The sequence below is a fragment of the Scylla paramamosain genome, chromosome 22, assembly GCF_035594125.1.
Source record: "Scylla paramamosain isolate STU-SP2022 chromosome 22, ASM3559412v1, whole genome shotgun sequence".
Taxonomy (NCBI): domain Eukaryota; kingdom Metazoa; phylum Arthropoda; class Malacostraca; order Decapoda; family Portunidae; genus Scylla; species Scylla paramamosain.
Genome location: NC_087172.1, coordinates 4,152,501 through 4,169,903, shown reverse-complemented (window position 1 = coordinate 4,169,903; position 17,403 = coordinate 4,152,501). Strand labels below are relative to the sequence as shown.

General features: G+C 44.6%; 1 protein-coding gene and 1 long non-coding RNA gene across 3 annotated transcripts in view; one reads left to right on the top strand and one right to left on the bottom strand.

Annotated features, from left to right (window-relative positions):
• Nucleotides 1–17,403, top strand: part of LOC135111457 (uncharacterized) — a 232,870-nt gene that overhangs the window by 186,452 nt on the left and 29,015 nt on the right. The window lies entirely within an intron of this gene.
• LOC135111453 (uncharacterized) overlaps nt 10,404–17,403 on the bottom strand; it is a 7,683-nt gene continuing 683 nt past the window's right edge. The window contains exons 2-4 of the mRNA XM_064024746.1: nt 14,123–14,243; nt 13,227–13,365; nt 10,404–12,525 (exon numbers count right to left, since the gene is read on the bottom strand). Of these exons, the coding sequence (XP_063880816.1) occupies nt 12,401–12,525; nt 13,227–13,365; nt 14,123–14,243 (385 nt within the window). The 3' untranslated portion in view covers nt 10,404–12,400. The remainder of the gene's footprint in view (nt 12,526–13,226; nt 13,366–14,122; nt 14,244–17,403) is intronic.

The window sequence follows — 17,403 nt, the reverse complement described above, 5'->3', positions numbered from 1 at the left end:
TGTATGTGTGATAATCTGGTTCGACTTTATTTTGTTCTTTTGCTTTAGGTTTTGTGTCTTCATATTGATAAGAGTTAGAAGGGCTGGTGATGTTCGTTCTTCTTTTGTATTCCTTTGTGCTCGATGGAAAATCCAGCATTCAAATCGTAAATCAACATTATTTCGTATACTTCCGAAATTTGTGTTTTTCGCTTTATAAAGTTGCATATGAGTGAGAGTTTGGGTGAGAGTGCACACAACCAGTGACTGATAACAACACACGGGCAGTTTACATTCAAGTTACGTCAGAAATGATGAAAACCATTGTCATTATTTTTATCTGATCCCTTTGTAAATCTGCGTCAGGCGAGCTTGATCAGTAGGGACCAAAGAACATTTACATTCAGAACACAGCAGAAATAAAGAATACTTTTACTATTATTAGATTCCCTCCCTTCATATATGTGCGTCAGGGAAGCTTGGCCGAGAGAGGACAAAAGAAGGCGTAGAAAAAAAGGCAGGACCAATGAAGAGTTTTCCAACGTGATTTGCTCCCAAAGGGATGGGAGAGAAAATATATATTTCTGCCATCTGTAGTTGTTTTGTGGCGGTCAGACGGACGTGGTGTGTGTGTGTGTGTGTGTGTGTGTGTGTGTGTGTGTGTGTGTGTGTGTGTGTGGTGGAAGGATGGTGTGGGCTGTGTAGGTATGCGTGTGTGTGTATATAGCAACTGTCAGTAAAAGCCGTGACTCCCTGACTGACAGATGTTAGTTATTAAAAAACAATCAGTTGGCTTGGAAAGTTTCGTTGGGTGGCTGTGGGTGTGTTGAGTAAGCCGAGATAAAAAAAAAAAAAACGACAAAAAAAAGGGAAAGATAAAAGACACGACATAAGGGATAAGAGAAGACTGGCAAGCGTCCCAGAGCCAAGATGGACCACTCAGATCAACTAATCGGTCTTCGTTGACACTCGGGAACAATCCTGCAATTGGGTCAGAGTTGTTTTCTTCTAGGATGATGGTGCGGTTTCCGAGAGAGAGAGAGAGAGAGAGAGAGAGAGAGAGAGAGAGAGAGAGAGAGAGAGAGAGAGAGAGAGAGAGAGAGAGAGAGAGAGAGAGAGAGAGAGTAATGCTGGAGAAAAAATGGTCAGGATTGCAAGTTTTCAAGAAATCGTCGTGGATAATTTCTATCTTTTCTTTTTTTTTCTTTTATCCTTGACACTTTTTCCTTTTATCTTTCCCCCTTTCATCTTCCCTTCCTCCCTGCCTTTCTCCCTGTCTTTCCCCCAACTAACTTATTCCCTCCCTCCCTCCCTCCCTTCCTCCCGTCCCAGTCGTGGTGACGTTGGTAAAGGTGCAAGATTGGTGTTGTTGTGGGGTAAATAGTGGTGGTGGTGGTAGTGGTGTTTTGTTGTTTTTGTTGTTGGTGGTGGTGGTTGTGGTGGTGGATATGGTGATGGTGGTGACCGTTCTTGGTGGTGGTGATAAATGTTGATGATGATGATGATGTTGGTGGTGGTGGTGGTTGTGGTGGTTATTATGGTGGTGGTAGTCGTGATTAACTATGGTGATATTGTTTTTGATACTGATTGTTGTTGGTGTTGGTGGTGACAATACAATACTTGGTTATGATAATAAGTGTGGTGCCAGTTCTTTTTATTCTATGTAAGAAGGATTCCGGCCACGGGCAACAAAACACAAAGCTAAGAAAAAAAGATGCAAAAGGTGAAAAGAAATATCCAGAATAATGAAATGTTGTATCATATTTCGTTTGCACTATATCATCACCACCACCACCACCACCACATTACTTCACAATTCAAAGTTAATCCTACAGGTAACATTAATAACTTAGATTCTGATTAGTTTTATCCCTTCTTTTACTCAACCTGCAGGGCGTTGAGTCTTCCCTTGTATTACCTGTGAACGCAATGAAAACCTGTACCTTCACCTGACGCTCTCAATGATCCTTACCCCAAGTGTACAAATAATCTCCTTACCTCTAATAAGGGTACCTGAAATTTCACATATCTTACCTGAGAGACTTGTTTTCTTATTTTACTCTTACCTGATCCTCTTGATACTACGCCTCCCTCTCCAAGAATAAACAAGAATTAATTGTTTCTGAAAAGCGTTATCGATTTAGGCCAAGGAAAAAAATGGGACTTGGAATATGACGGTAGGTTATGGTGCCAGTTATGTTAGGGTGCTTTACGCATTTCTGCTGTGTTTTGTTATGTTAGCTTGCGTTGTGTTAGTTCATGTTGTGCTTCGATTACGTTCGGTTATGTTATTTTCTCTTTCCGTAAGGTATTTGTTTCTGACCTGTTTCCTGTACGGTTTGTGTCGGAGGAGTGCAGGGTGGGGAGAGAGCCTTCTGCTTTGCTGTCCTTGTCTTTTGCTTTCACCTTAGTAGCTCTACGACAGGTCATCTCGGTCTGTTGTGGCCTGCGTATCTATGTAACTCTATGTTGTTAGGTTTGGTTACGTTCAGTTACGCTATGTTAGGTTACTTGTATGCCTATTATGTTTGGTTATGTTACTTTCCCTTATGTTATATTTCCTTACGTTCGGTTGCGACACATTCGGTTAAGTTATATTCATTGACTTTCGGCTACATTACGTTCGGTTATGTTACATTTTCCTAGTGCCATTTTTCTAACTTCTTTTTCTGTAATATTTTTTTCTGCGTATTTTTACGTGTACTTCTCCCACATTGACACCACATTATCTTATCCTTGCTAGAGGAACTTACGGGACACTCCACCGCTACTTGACGTACTTACAACTCCTTTAGAACACCTACTGTCACGCTGCCACTCTGCCTCTGCCAACACACCGTTAATGGAGCCCTCGTCAGTAGCGTCATTCTACCCTGAGGGAAAAATGTGCCCCCACTGATTGTCTCGTCCGACTTTTATTTACCCGTGAAAGTCTTTGGGCTTTACGTAATAACTGAATTAAGTTTTCCAAAGATGCCTTGCTCCCTCCCTTAACCTTGCCGCCGCCTCTCTCCTCCCACTTAGTGATGGGTTCGGTCTCGCAATCTTTAGTCATTATTTTTCCTCCTCTTTTCATCGCAAGACCAAAAGCTCGACTCAGCTTTACAGCAATTTATATGAAGCACAATTAGGTGAAGCACACGGATTATGAGCCAGGCGAAACAGTGGAGAGTGAAGGAGTGCTGGGGTTTCAGAGAGAGAGATAGAGAAAGATCCTCTCGCTCGCTACAAAGAAAGAGCCGCCCCAAGCCATCATCCCAGCCATACTGATTCTTGAAGCTAAAAACACTGAGGCGCCTCCACCTGCCTCGTTACTTTCTTTACCACACCCAGGAAAAAAAAAAAAGAAAAAGGGAAGGAAACTCGCTCCAATAAGGACGAGGGAGAGAAAAAGCCCATCACTTTATTGGAAGAGAGGTGACACGCGCGCACGCCCGACACGCACACACACACACACACACACACACACACACACACACACACACACACACACACACACACACACACACACACACACACACACACACACACACACACACACACACACACACACACACACACACACACACACACACACACACAGCTCCTTTTGCCTCATACCTCGTAAATATGCTGTTTTTTTTTTTCATTTATCTCTTTATTTATTTGGACTCACTAAAAGCTTCGAAACGTATTCAGTAAGTAAGTAAAATGTTAAACTCAAACCGTGGCTCTTTAAGGTAACCGACGAGAAGTGTAGGAGCCCATAAGATGCCTCGCTGCTCCCTCCTGAGTCTTGTACTTGCGTGATGTGCTAAGACAGAAAAAAAATGTAAAACGATAGAGCAAGAGAGAGAGAGAGAGAGAGAGAGAGAGAGAGAGAGAGAGAGAGAGAGAGAGAGAGATTGTTTGTGATTGCGTGTCCGTCTACCCGTCTATCTATCTATCTGTCTGTCTGTCTGTTTGTCTGTCTGTCTGTCTGTTTGTCTGTCTGTCTGTCTGTCTGTCTGTCTGTGTGTTCTAATCTTGCACGTATATCAGAAGCAAAAATAAAATAATCCATCGAGGCGGAGAGGAAAAAAAGTGTACTGTACTTTCACTCCTGCCTTGTCACGCTTCCCTGCAGACGACCCTGCGCGCTGCCCAGTCCACGGTACACACAGGAGGCTGCGGGGGGAGGGAGCAGCCAGCAACCCAAGGCAACCCGTGCCCCGTGCTGGCCTTGGGGAGAAAAAAATGACCCTCAAAGCACGAAAAAGGAAAAGCTGTGAGGATGAAAGCGTTGCGCAGTAATATGTAGATCCCTGACACATTGAAGACGTAAAATCCTGATTGGCATTCTCTCTCTCTCTCTCTCTCTCTCTCTCTCTCTCTCTCTCTCTCTCTCTCTCTCTCTCTCTCTCTCTCTCTCTCTCTCTCTCTCTCTCTCTCTCTCTCTCTCTCTCTCTCTCTCTCTCTCTCTCTCTCTCTCTCTCTCTCTCTCTCTCTCTCTCTCTCTCTCTCTGACATATGGAGAGGGACATAAGTGTGACCTCTTGAAGCTCAGAGCGAGGGAGGGAGAAAAGTTGCGTCCCGAAGATGGAAAGGCAAATTGAATCTTAAATTCAAGAAAGGGAAAAATTAGAAGGAAAAAAACTCGGTAAAGTAGAAAAGAAGGTTAAAGAGGGAAAACAGTTAAAGCCCGTTGAGAAAAAATATATAAGCATGAGATATTAAGTAACAAGAGAGAGAGAGAGAGAGAGAGAGAGAGAGAGAGAGAGAGAGAGAGAGAGAGAGAGAGAGAGATTAAATGTAAGTAAATTATGATGAAAAGAAACTATTCATCTGAGTCTAAATTCTCTCTCTCTCTCTCTCTCTCTCTCTCTCTCTCTCTCTCTCTCTCTCTCTCTCTCTCTCTCTCTCTCTCTCTCTCTCTCTCTCTCTCTCTCTCTCTCTGCCAGGTAAGATGAAAGCCTCCCGTGCGTACCTTAATAATCCTGCCACTAGAATTTTCACGTCTTTTCAAGCGGTGTGTTGCAGTGTTGTCAGCGTAATAAGTTCGCGTCAATCAGGAGGCAAGGACGCAAGGGAAAAATTGGAGGAGGAAGCTTAAGTGAGTGGAAGGAGCAAGAAGAAAAAAGGTGCACGTTTTTTTTTAATTATGGATGGCGTTTATTATTATTATTATTATTTTTTTTTTTTTTTGTGTCGTTTTTTGTTGCTGTTTGTTTCTGTGTGTGTGTGTGTGTGTGTGTGTGTGTGTGTGTGTGTGTGTGTGTGTGTGTGTGTGTGTGTGTGTGTGTGTTTACTGTTTCTGTGTGATTCTCTCTCTCTTTTTTTTTTTTTTAGTTATTTTCTTCTGCGCTTGTTTATTTTACTAATTGTGCAACGGTATGCTTCAGATTTTCTTTAAATTAATCATCGCTTGCATTTTTGTCTTTATTTTTTTCCGTGTATTTTTCACTCTATTTTTTCTTTTAATCCGTGGCATTCACACACACACACACACACACACACACACACACACACACACACACACACACACACACACACACACACACACACACACACACACACACACACACACACACACACACAGAGAGAGAGAGAGAGAGAGAGAGAGAGAGAGAGAGAGAGAGAGAGAGAGAGAGAGAGAGAGAGAGAGAGAGAGAGAGAGAGAGAGAGAGAGAGAGAGAGAGAAAATCTTTCTGTCTTCACTTAATTTGGAGTAGGGAAATGGATTGGACGAGAGACAGAGACAGAGACACAGACACAGAGAGCTGCAATTTGACCAACACATCGCGTCTGTGGCCTGCCAGACCTTCCAGCGTGTGCCTGCCTTCCGTAGAGTGGCGAGCAATCTGGACTCCCGAGGCATCTTGTACAAGACACAAATTCGTCCTTGTATGGAATATAGTGCCTTGTCATGGATGTCCGGGGCCGCCATTCACACCCAGCGCCTTGACGCGGTGTAGAGGCGCGCCCTCCGCCTGCTGGGGGATGAAGCGGAGATTCCTGCCAGCATGATGTCTCTGGAGCTCCGTCGGGATGTGTCAGCACTGACGGTCTCCCATTAGGCTCAGGTGCTGCACAGTCCCCACCTTATACCAGTCTGTGCCTCCCGCCACACCTCGCCCAAAGAACGACGAGACAGGCATTGCAGGAGACCAATGGGTGACGGTGCCTCTATCCCACACGTCGCAACACCACCGGACCTACAAGGCCAGGGCAGCGCGGCTGTGGAATAGCTGCATGGAGGCCACGCCTGACGTGACAGAGATGTCTAATTACAAGGCAAAAGTGGTCGCCAATGCCTGGAGGACTTCACTCCCTCCACCACTCCTGCCATAGTTATGAACTTTTATTTACTATTTCATATTTATATTATGTATAGTATGTATGATATGAGTAATTATAACCATTTATCCGATAACTTTTAAAACAGTTGTGAGTGACAACGCATAACTTTATTATTTATCACTTGTAAATATTTGTATAGTATGTTTAAATAAAAAATAAATAAATAAATAAAAAGAGACACTTGGACTGACGAAGAGAAAGAAGGAAAGAGGGAGGAAGACTTCTAGTGATGATGCTTCTGCTGCTGCTTCTGTGCCTGCTTTACGCATCGTTCCTTCCTTTTGATCCTCGCTTTTGTCCCAGAGCCTCATTTTGTCCGTGTGGCCCCGTTTGCCGCCCCACAGATCCCTTGTGTCCTGCCTGTCCTCGCTTATCGCAGCGTCTCGCCGGCCAGCAGGTCAGACGTGCAGGCTGGTCGGGACGCATTTTTTCCAAGCCTATGTGAGTATATGCGCTCGCCTGTGATGACGGCGGGCTGTAGCTCCGAAACTAACCACAGGATGTTCTCTGAAATACTCTTATTGTGATTCCCACACTAAGTTACAGAATATATAGAAGTTTAATTTAATCCAACTTAAACCTGACCTAACCTAATCTTGCCTAAACTAGTCTAGCGTGTTCAAAAGTGATTGGCACCTACTCTCCCAGACTTTGGAAATATGCGGCGGGGACGTCATTTGTTTGTAGCGTGTTTGTTGTTGTTGTTGTTGTTGGTGGTGGTGGTGGTGGTGGTGGTGGTGGTGGTGGTGGTGGTAGTGGCGACATCTTTTATTGCATCTGCAACCTAGGATGAATTGTGTGTGTGTGTGTGTGTGTGTGTGTGTGTGTGTGTGTGTGTGTGTGTGTGTGTGTGTGTGTGTGTTTGTTTGTTGTTTTTTATTTGTTTTTTATATTTGTTGTATTTGTCCTTAGTTTCTCTTCTCTCCAAATGCACACTGATTTGTTTATTTATTATTATTATTATTATTATTATTATTATTATTATTATTATTATTATTATTATTATTATTATTATTATTATTGTTGTTGTTGTTGTTGTTGTTGTTGTTGTTGTTGTTGTTGTTGTTGTTGTTGTTGTTGTTGTTGTTGTTGTTGTTGTTGTTGTTGTTGTTGTTGTTGTTGTTGTTGTTGCTATCATTATCGTTTCTCTTTTCGTCATCATCATCATCGGTAGTGTGATAATGATGATGATGTGGTATTGTGAAGCTTACTGAGCATGTGTGATAGAAATGGTGCTGATGGTGAAGATAATACGATATAGTAAAAGTAGAAGTAGTAGCAGTAATAGTAGGAGTAGAAGCAATACTAGAAGTATTTATTTATTTTTTTTGTAGGATGGACACTGGCCAAAGGCAACAAAAATCCAATAAAAAAAAAAAAAAAGCAGACTGAGATGCCATTCCCAGAAAAGTGTCCAAAGCGGTAGTCAAAAATTGAAGGATAAGTGTCTTGAAACCTCCCTCTTGAAGGAATTCAAGTCATAGGAAGGTGGAAATACAGAAGCAGGCAGGGAGTTCCAGAGTTTACCAGAGAAAGGGATTAATGGTTGAGAATGCTGGTTAACACTTGCATTAGAGAGGTGGACAGAATAGGAGTGAGAGAAAGAAGAAAGTCCTGTGCAGCGAGGCCGCGGGGGGAGGGGAGGTATGCAGTTAGCAAGATCAGAAGAGCAGTTATCATGAAAATAGTGGTAGAAGACAGCTAGAGATGCAACATTGCGGCGATGAGAGAGAGGCTGAAGACAGTCAGTTAGAGGAGAGGAGTTGATGAGACGAAAAGCTCTTGATTCCACCCTGTCTAGAAGAGCAGTATGAGTGGAACCCCCACCAGTACTAACATTTGTGATGAAATTTGACATCTGAACTGCGTCACCACAACAACACACACACACACACACACACAGACACACACACACACACACACACACACACACACACACACACATATATTCTTGTCTGAAATGTTGTTCGTGAATCCTAGAATAGTGAGCGTGATTATTTTTTTTTTGTATCTGTAATTCCCTTTATTGGCTATTTTCTTCAGGTAGTTGCATAAGACACACCTAATGATTCTCTCTCTCTCTCTCTCTCTCTCTCTCTCTCTCTCTCTCTCTCTCTCTCTCTCTCTCTCTCTCTCTCTCTCTCTCTCTCTCTCTCTCTCTCTCTCTCTCTCTCTCCGCGTGTTTTAATTATTAATCGAGTACAAGTTTCGGGCACAAAGAGATGCACACATTGATAAATACAAAGTTGGATTTATTTATTACATTCCCTGCCTTTTTTCCTTCGCCTCTTCGTTTTTATTCTGGTGTTCACCTTGACAGGGTAGGCACCTGATCCAGCCCAATGCACTGTTGCTACACACACACACACACACACACACACACACACACACACACACACACACACACACACACACACACACACACACACACACACACACACACACACACACACATGCACGCACGCACGCAGCCACGCACGCACACACAGTGAGAGAGAGAGAGAGAGAGAGAGAGAGAGAGAGAGAGAGAGAGAGAGAGAGAGAGAGAGAGAGAGAGAGAGAGAGAGAGAGAGAGAGAGAGATTAGATTGCGTTATTGATCACAACAACCATCAAATTTACTTGCAAAAAAGTTCGTAGAATCGGTCCACACACACACACACACACACACACACACACACACACACACACACACACACACACACACACACACACACACACACACACACAAGACCATCTTCAAATTTCTAAAGAGCAATTAAGGAAGCCAGCACAGGAATATTTAACTCCTACCTGTGTGCTTTACCTTGGGAGGCGCTGGGAGAAGGGTAGGCGGGTAGGCGCGGCGCGGGGCAGCAAGGCATGAGAGAGGGGAGGCAGGGCAGGGGTGAGCTGGGGAAGGGCAGGGAGGGCACCCACTCATGACCTGCCCCTCAACCTTGGCCTACCTGTGGACCTGACTAGACGAGGATGGATTGTGCAGGAAGATGCGGCGGCGGTGTGGCAGAGACAAATTGGTGTCGGCAAGAAGTAAGCAAAGGCGTGAGCAGAAAGTTAATAACCTACACTGTGTTGAAAGGATATGAAAATAAAGAAAAGGAAAGGAAAAAAATTGGGCATTAAGTGTTGAAATGTTCCGGAAATTCTAAAGAGAAGACACGAGGAGGAAGAGAAAGGAGAGGCGGTAGTATGAAAGGGAAAGGAGTGAAGGAGAGGAGGAAAGGGGGAGGGGGGATAATGACTTGCACTGTGTATGAGGGACTTTTAAACACTCACGAAGGTTTTGCGGCCATTAAGAAGACCCGGAAATACAGCGAGCCTAGATAAAATGAGGAACAAAATGCTGTGGAGGATATAACAATTACATACCACAGGCAAGAAAACGGCCAGGCACTTGAGTGAACAGCAGCAAGGGTGACGTTTCGGAAATGCTGCACCGAGGGGGAGGGAAAGGAAGGGAGAATGGCAAGACTGCAAAGGAAGATAGCAATTACCTTCTTACCGGGAATAAAACACTTTCCCATGCACCTGTGGACATGACAGTGAAAAATGTTTACTGAGAACCCAAGTGTGCTCGTGTGGGAGGAGGAACAAACAAGCGAGCAAAGCAAAGCAAGCAGAGGAGAGAGAAAGAGAAGAGAGAACAGGAAGCGGGTATAACAAATTGCACACAGCCGGCTTATCTCCCAGGCTTCCTATATTTTACACGCCGTGAAGGTAAAGGTGAAAATTGTGCCCATTATAGTCGGAACGAAAAGGAGAAATCGCGTTTAGCAGTCTGGCGTCGTTGGCCTCTGGTATGAAGTTTACCTTGGCCCGCCACTAACCGAGGCTGCCGGCCCAATACTGTGAAGAGCCCACCGCTATTGCCCGTCTCCCCCTCCCCCCCTCCTTTCCCCTCCCGCCTCCACCGCCGACTCGCCCAATACGTTCATCTACATGTGTGACGGCTCGAGAATAATCAATGTCTCACTGCGTGGCATCAGCGGCGGGGTGGACCTCGTGTCTGGAGTGTGTGTATCCTTGTGTGTGTTTTATCGTTTATTTTTAGTGTCGAGTTGGTGGTGGTGGTGGTCGTGGTGGTGGTAAAAAGTGAAAGTCAAGGAGTATCATGGTAATATTTTTTCTTTAAGTATTAATACAACGAAAAAAATGAACTAATCAATGCAAGTCAATTAAAATATACACGTGTAGAGATGCAGTGTGGTGTAAAAAGTTAAAAATAATCCCCGCACGCGCACACACACACACACACAAAATGAGACTACCAGATAAATGTCACAGAGGATGATTAAATGTCTGAAAGGATACGAGGAATCTAAAACCTACTTCAAAATTCACATAATTCTACTTTTTCGATAATCTGGAGCTGGGGGAAAAATCTACACGGTCGTTTTCATATCTAAAAATCTCCATATAAACTGTAACACGAGTTAATCTTTTCTCTCACAACGGTAAAGATGAGAGTCCAGTCCACGTGATAGAGGTGGAGAGGGAGTGGAGGGAGAGAGGGTGGAAGGAGAGGAGGAAAGGAAGAGCAGTGTAGTGGAAAGAATAGAGAGACAGGGAGGGATGGAGTTAAAAGTGAAAATGGAAATTAAACTAGGAATGAAGGTTTAAAAGTAGAATGGTAGTAGGAACAGATGATAGAGAGAAAAGTTATAGATGGAAGAAGAGAAATTACCAGGAAGAAGGGATAACGGAGAAGTTAAGCAGGAAAGGGGTTTGAGAAAGAAAGGATAAAGTACTAGGAGGGGGATTAGATACAGGAAACACTTGACAGAAGTAAAGGAAAACGAGAGGAGAAAGGATACAAAATAAAGAAAGCAGAAATTAACAAAAAAAAAAAAAAAAGCGAAAAGAGATATAGCAGAGTACAAGATAGAAAGGAAACCAGAAGTAGTGAAGGTAAACAAGAAGGAAATTACACCAGGAAATGAGAGAAAATGCCAAAAAACAAAAGGAAAGAATCAGAGGCATGGAGGGAGAGAGTGAGAGGAATTTTGTACAAGAGAAGGCGAATTAAAATGAGTGAAGATGTACCTAGGGATGAGAAATAAAAAAATCCAGTAAAGAAATTGAATAAAAGATCAGGATTGGAGGGAGCGGGGGAGGAGGGAAGGCGAGGGAGAGGGAGAGTGAACCAAGGAAGAGATTATCGAGCAGAGAAATAATTAAAATCCCTCTTCTTTCCCTCGTCGAAGAAGGTGATTTGTCCTTCCCGCCAGCCGCCCCTCCGCTCTAAGGTGAGTGTGTGCGTGTAGCCTCGGTCCAGGGTCCTTGCGCGGCTTGCCTCCTCAGCCTCCTCTTCCTCTTCCTCCTGAGGCAACAGTAATTTGGTGGACGTGGAAAAGCGGGAGAGGAGGACTGGAGATCTGCGGGGACTTGGTGAGGCACTCTGCTCGCCCTCACTGTCTATGTCTTTCTCATCTTGCTTTGTCACTTGATTTTCACGTTTAGTTTGTTTCTTTCCTCTTCCGATGCTACCGGTCTTACCTTCTCCTTCTCCTTCGTCTTTGCCTTCGCCTCCTTCTGCTTTACTTCCTCCTCCCCTGACGTCGTTGTCCCATTCCTTCGTCAAGTGTTTCAGTCGGAATCCTTCAGCTCCCTCTTCACCATCTGCCAGAGGTTCACGATCCCGCTCATTCTCACTCCTCGCAGCGTCTCCCTTCTCGCCTCCCTCGCTGGAACTCTTCTTCAGACTACTCGAGCTTATCCAGATCTTTTTCTTCCTCAAAGTGTTGCTTTCTCTTGTCCCCTGTGGTCTTGTCACTCTGAGCGGCGGTGTCTTCATTTCCTTTCACGCCGCGAAATGTCTGTAGTCCAGTAACATCCCCTTCCTTCACTTTTTCTCCTAGTTCCAGTGTCACCTGACTTTCCACCCGTCTCATTTTCCCTCTCTACGTCCTTCAATTTATCCACGGTGTCGCCTTTCTTCAAAGTCTCCTCTCCCTTTCTCTCCTTCTCCGCCGCCGTTCTCCTCCTCCATCCTCTTCTTCAGTGTCCCCGGAGAGAGGATCAGGTCGGCATCCTTCTCGAAAGCCAAGTTGACGTAAGCCCAGGAACTCTGTCCACCCCTGCTTCCCGATGTTACACTGCCCCTGTCACTCTTCCGCCCGCGCTCCCCCCTCCGCCTTGCCCTCCCACGGTGCTGCCGACCCCCTCAGCACCAGGGGTGTGTTCCTGCTGTCGTCCTCCTCTCTTCCCCAGGTAGTTTCAATTCTAAAACCTGAAGGTGAGGGAGACCAGGAAAGATTATAACATGTAGCACGTGGGAGGATGGTATACAGTGGCGGCAGTAGTAGTAGTAGTAGTAGTAGTAGTAGTAGTAGTAGTAGTAGTAGTAGTAGTAGTAGTAGTAGCAGCAGTAGAAGCAATAGTAATAGCAGCAGTAGCACCAGTAGAAGTAACAGCGTAGCGGCAGTAGTAGTAGTAGTAGTAGTAGTAGTAGTGTGTGTGTGTGTGTGTGTGTGTTCTACATACTATTACAAATCCCCAATCAAGGACAGTTCAACTTTTTTTTATACATAGTTTGAAGTTTGTTGCCTTTCGTCAGCCTCCTCTGCACTAAAAAGAAAAAAAAAAAAAAAAAAACTGGGTATCGTCCTTGTGCAGCTTATCACACGGTCTATAAAATAACTCAGTGATGGGGAAGAGTCTATTGCTAACATACAAAAATAAACTAGAAGGAAAAAAAAAAAACCTGACTATGTAGGTTCTGTGAATAGCGTTGACCCAAAAAGGAAACATGAAAGAAAATAGGCATTGGAAAGTTCTGCCCCTGGGGAAATGTAGACCATCTACTTGTGGAAGTGGTAAGGGTGATGGGAGGAGGAATAGGTAGAGGATAGGAAAGAAGATTCAGGGTAAAGCTTATAGTGGTGTAAGTAGTAATTGTAGTAGTAGTAGTAGTAGTAGTAGTAGTAGCACCTCTTGGCGTGTAAGGCGGAGGGGAGGATTGGCCAAAAGTGTCCAACTCTATATCTTGTGTCCTTTCCTTCATCCCTGTCTCCTTCTTCTTCTTCTTCTTCTTCTTGCTGTGGCTGCCCCCGTCAACCAAGTTCTCGTACTGCGAATGAAGAGAGCCATTAACTGTCACGTCCGTCACAACCCCGTCACGTATCATCTGCTACTCTCTGGAGCTTTCTTTCATTAAACACCACGTCACATCAACCCCTTCACGATGCTGCACTCCCAACACCGTCACTCACGCCACACTCCAACCCGCCGTCACATATCGAGGTTACCACTATACCAGTACACCCCAAGGCCACTATCTTCCCAACACCGTCACAGTTTATGTTCAGCTCCATCGCCGCTACGCTTCAATACTTCAGTCACACTTCACTACTCACACTAGTCACATTCCACTCCACTTTACTTCATCCCACCTGTTCCATCCCTGCCAATATCCATTTCATCCCCGTCACAGACCAATCCTATCTACGTTTTATTTTTTTTTTATTATATTTTTTGTTTTTTTTTTATCCAATAGCCCAAATCTTCCTTTTTTGAGCTTAAACTGTCATCTCCTGATTTATGGCCGCTTGGATGGTGGCCCTCCTCCCGTGGTGGCGTAAGTTGCTTTTTAAAGTGGCGCCTTTGCAGAAGCTCGTGTCGCGGCTCAGAGTTTAATGCAATACTCTCTGAAGATAGGGCTGACAGAAAACATGAGGGTATTCTTTGGGTACTCTGCGATGCCTTGAAAACTGAACAGCTTCTGGTTCGAACTCAAATCATCGAGATTACCACGTATGAACGCTGACCAGGGACCACTCTTCCATCGCCTCCATCACCCTGTCCCCGCCACGCACTGCCACACTCACCTTACTACTATTCACTGTTGTATCGATGCAGAAGCAGACGCAGAAGAGGAAGAAGCCAGTGAAGATGAACCCCACCATTATCAGGTAGGGGAGCTTCACCGACTCCGTCACCCACCACCAACTGAAGGGAAAGGAGAGTGACGTTAAGGAAACAAATGATGAAGAGAGAGAGGGAGAGAGAACTTTTATCATTCACTTAAGGAGAAAAGGCTGGACATGCATATGGGAATGAAGCTGTAGTCACTATTGTATGGGGTTGTATGGTGGCGTATATGGGACCTTGTTACTACCATAGCATATAACCAGTGACGCCCGTACAGAGGAAAATACAAGCGAGCAAGTGACATTCATTCGAGGGAAATGCGAGATTGTGATAGACATTGAATGGTAAAGTGATTATGAAAAGAGGCCGTGACATTGGCATCTAGAAATTGAGGATAATGACAAGCGCTGAGATAACTGGATAGGAAAGTGATAGAACTTCATAATTCTGCAAGAGGAAAGTGACAAACGTTGACCGATATATGATAAGCACGTTGGCACTGAAAAGGGCAAACGTTGGGAACAAGAAAAAGAGAGAGAAAATAACATTGCGAAAATATGAAAACTAAGGTCAAAAGTGTTGAGACAATACACACACACATGTTCAGACAAAAAAAAATCACTTTCAAGAAAGAAATAACAGCAAATCACGGCCAATTACCGTGCCACGTCCAACACACACACAGAGGAAGTATCTAACTCAACACGAACGTGAATAACAAGTGAAACGGAAATGGTAATAGTGACGACTGAAGGACACCCGGTAAAAGAATACAGAAATAAAAAAAAATGATAATAATCTAAAGGAGAAAGAGAAAGCGTTGCGTCCTCAAAAAAAAAAAAAAATGTCAAATGAAAGCGACCAAGAGTAAGATGCCAAGTAAAAAATGACAAAAAATATAGATATTACCTTTTTTTTCTGTTGTATGAAAGTGCTGCAATGAAGTCAGGGTTATGGGAGAACACCGAAGAGGAGGAAGAGGAGGGAGGAAGTGTGACAGGAATAATCTCGTAGGTAGGCGAAGGTTCTACAAATAGTGTGGTAGGCCTTTGTCTTCTGATTTCGCGGGTACTTGTGTGTGACCCGAAAAGGAGATGAGAGAGAGAGAGAGAGAGAGAGAGAGAGAGAGGAGAGAGAGAGAGAGAGAGAGAGAGAGAGAGAGAGAGAAAGAGAGAGAGAGAGAGAGAGAGAGAGAGAGAGAGAGAGAGAGAGAGAGAGAGAATCGTGCATCGTTTTGCGCCACAAAAATCGAAAGGACTAGAATGGAAAAAAAATGTAGGACGATGAGGAGGAAGAGGCTGACATACCAATCGGAATACACCTGCGGGTAGTCATTAGGGCGGGCTGTTTGGAGACGTGAGGAGGAGGAGGAGGAGGAGGAGGGACTGGATAACACACACTACATTAAGTCAGTTCTCATAAGCACTGTTCATGTAATATTTAAATTCTAAGACACAGACGAATGTTTTCTTTCTTGATGTTGCGGAGGATAAACATTACTCCTATACCTCTCTTTTCCTTTACCTTGAAAGACAATCACTAAGTACGTGACCTCAAGAATTGTCAACATCTTAAGCCGCTGCGTCGTCAGAAGTTCGGCAGTTTGATCTGAGGTAATCCTGGATCTTTGGGACCATTAGAGAGAGAGAGAGAGAGAGAGAGAGAGAGAGAGAGAGCGAGAGAGAGAGAGAGAGAGAGAGAGAGAGAGAGAAGGGGAAATAGAGACAGACAGACAGTGAGAGAAACACACACACACACACACACACACACACACACACACACACACACACACACACACACACACAGTCATGCCCTGCTGGCCTCACCGCGGAGTCGCCTCATTATTGGCAACAACTTACTGAAACGTACGCAGTTGAAGGGCTCTTGACTTTTTCTTTCCGTCCACTCTGACAGGCTTGTTGTTGTTGTTGTTGCTGTGTGTGTGTGTGTGTGTGTGTGTGTGTGTGTGTGTGTGTGTGTGTGTGTGTGTGTGTGTGTGTGTCCCCTCTTGAGTCCTTCATGAAAAGTTACATAATTGTTGCTATAGTCTCACCACCACCACCACCACCGCCACCACCACCACATTTATCAACTTTCATCAACCAAAACTCTTATAAATTAAAAGTTCTAATTTAATTCAGCACACAAACTTCCTCCAGTGTTTAATTGTTTACAAACCACCTCATTGCGTGAAGCCGCTTACATAAACGGGAACATAAAACAAACACCACCGGCCGGTTGTAAATGAAGTGGCTACAGGAAATGCAGCAATCTGTGTAATTAATGCAAATGCCAATTACTACGGGAATGTTGGCTCAGGTCAGTGACAGCAGTGAGTGAAGTGCTCCGGCCTTGACCAACACTGTCCGGAAGCCACTGTGCTGTCCCGCGCGAGATTAAATCCTTTAACTAGAAGATCTGCCATGTAGGAAGCCGTAGCTCTTGTTCAGAAACTCGCAGAATGGAGCGTTACTTGTAGTGAGTAGAAGGGTTGAGTGCTCTTCGTAGACTGCGAGAGAATTAAAGGTGAGAGTTTCTTGTAGACTGAGTGAAAGGGTTGTGTGTTCCCTGTAGGCTGTGAATGGAAGGGTTGAGTGTTCCTTGTAGGCTGAGTGGAAGGGTTAGGTGTTCCTTGTAGGCTGAGTGGAAGGGTTAGGTGTTCCTTGTAGGCTGTGAGTGGAAGGGTTGTGTGTTCCTTGTAGGCTGTGAGTGGAAGGGTTGTGTGTTCCTTGTAGGCTGTGAGTGGAAGGGTTGTGTGTTCCTTGTAGGCTGTGAGTGGAAGGTTGTGTGTTCCTTGTAGGCTGTGAGTGGAAGGGTTGTGTGTTCCTTGTAGGCTGTGAGTGGAAGGGTTGAGTGCTCTTTGTAGGCTGTGAGTGAAAGGGTTGTGTGTTCCTTGTAGGCTGTGAGTGGAAGGGTTGTGTGTTCCTTGTAGGCTGTGAGTGGAAGGGTTGTGTGTTCCTTGTAGGCTGTGAGTGGAAGGCTTGAGTGTTCCTTGTAGGCTGTGAGTGGAAGGCTTGAGTGTTCCTTGTAGGCTGTGAGTAGAAGGGTTAAGTGTTCCTTGTAGGCTGTGAGTGGATGGGTTAAGTGTTCCTTGTAGGCTGTGAGTAGAAGGGTTAAGTGTTCCTTGTAGGCTCTGAGTGGATGGGTTAAGTGTTCCTTGTAGGCTCTGAGTGGAAGGGTTAAGTGTTCCTTGTAGGTTGAGTGGAAGGATTGAATGCTCCTTGTAGGTTCAGAATGG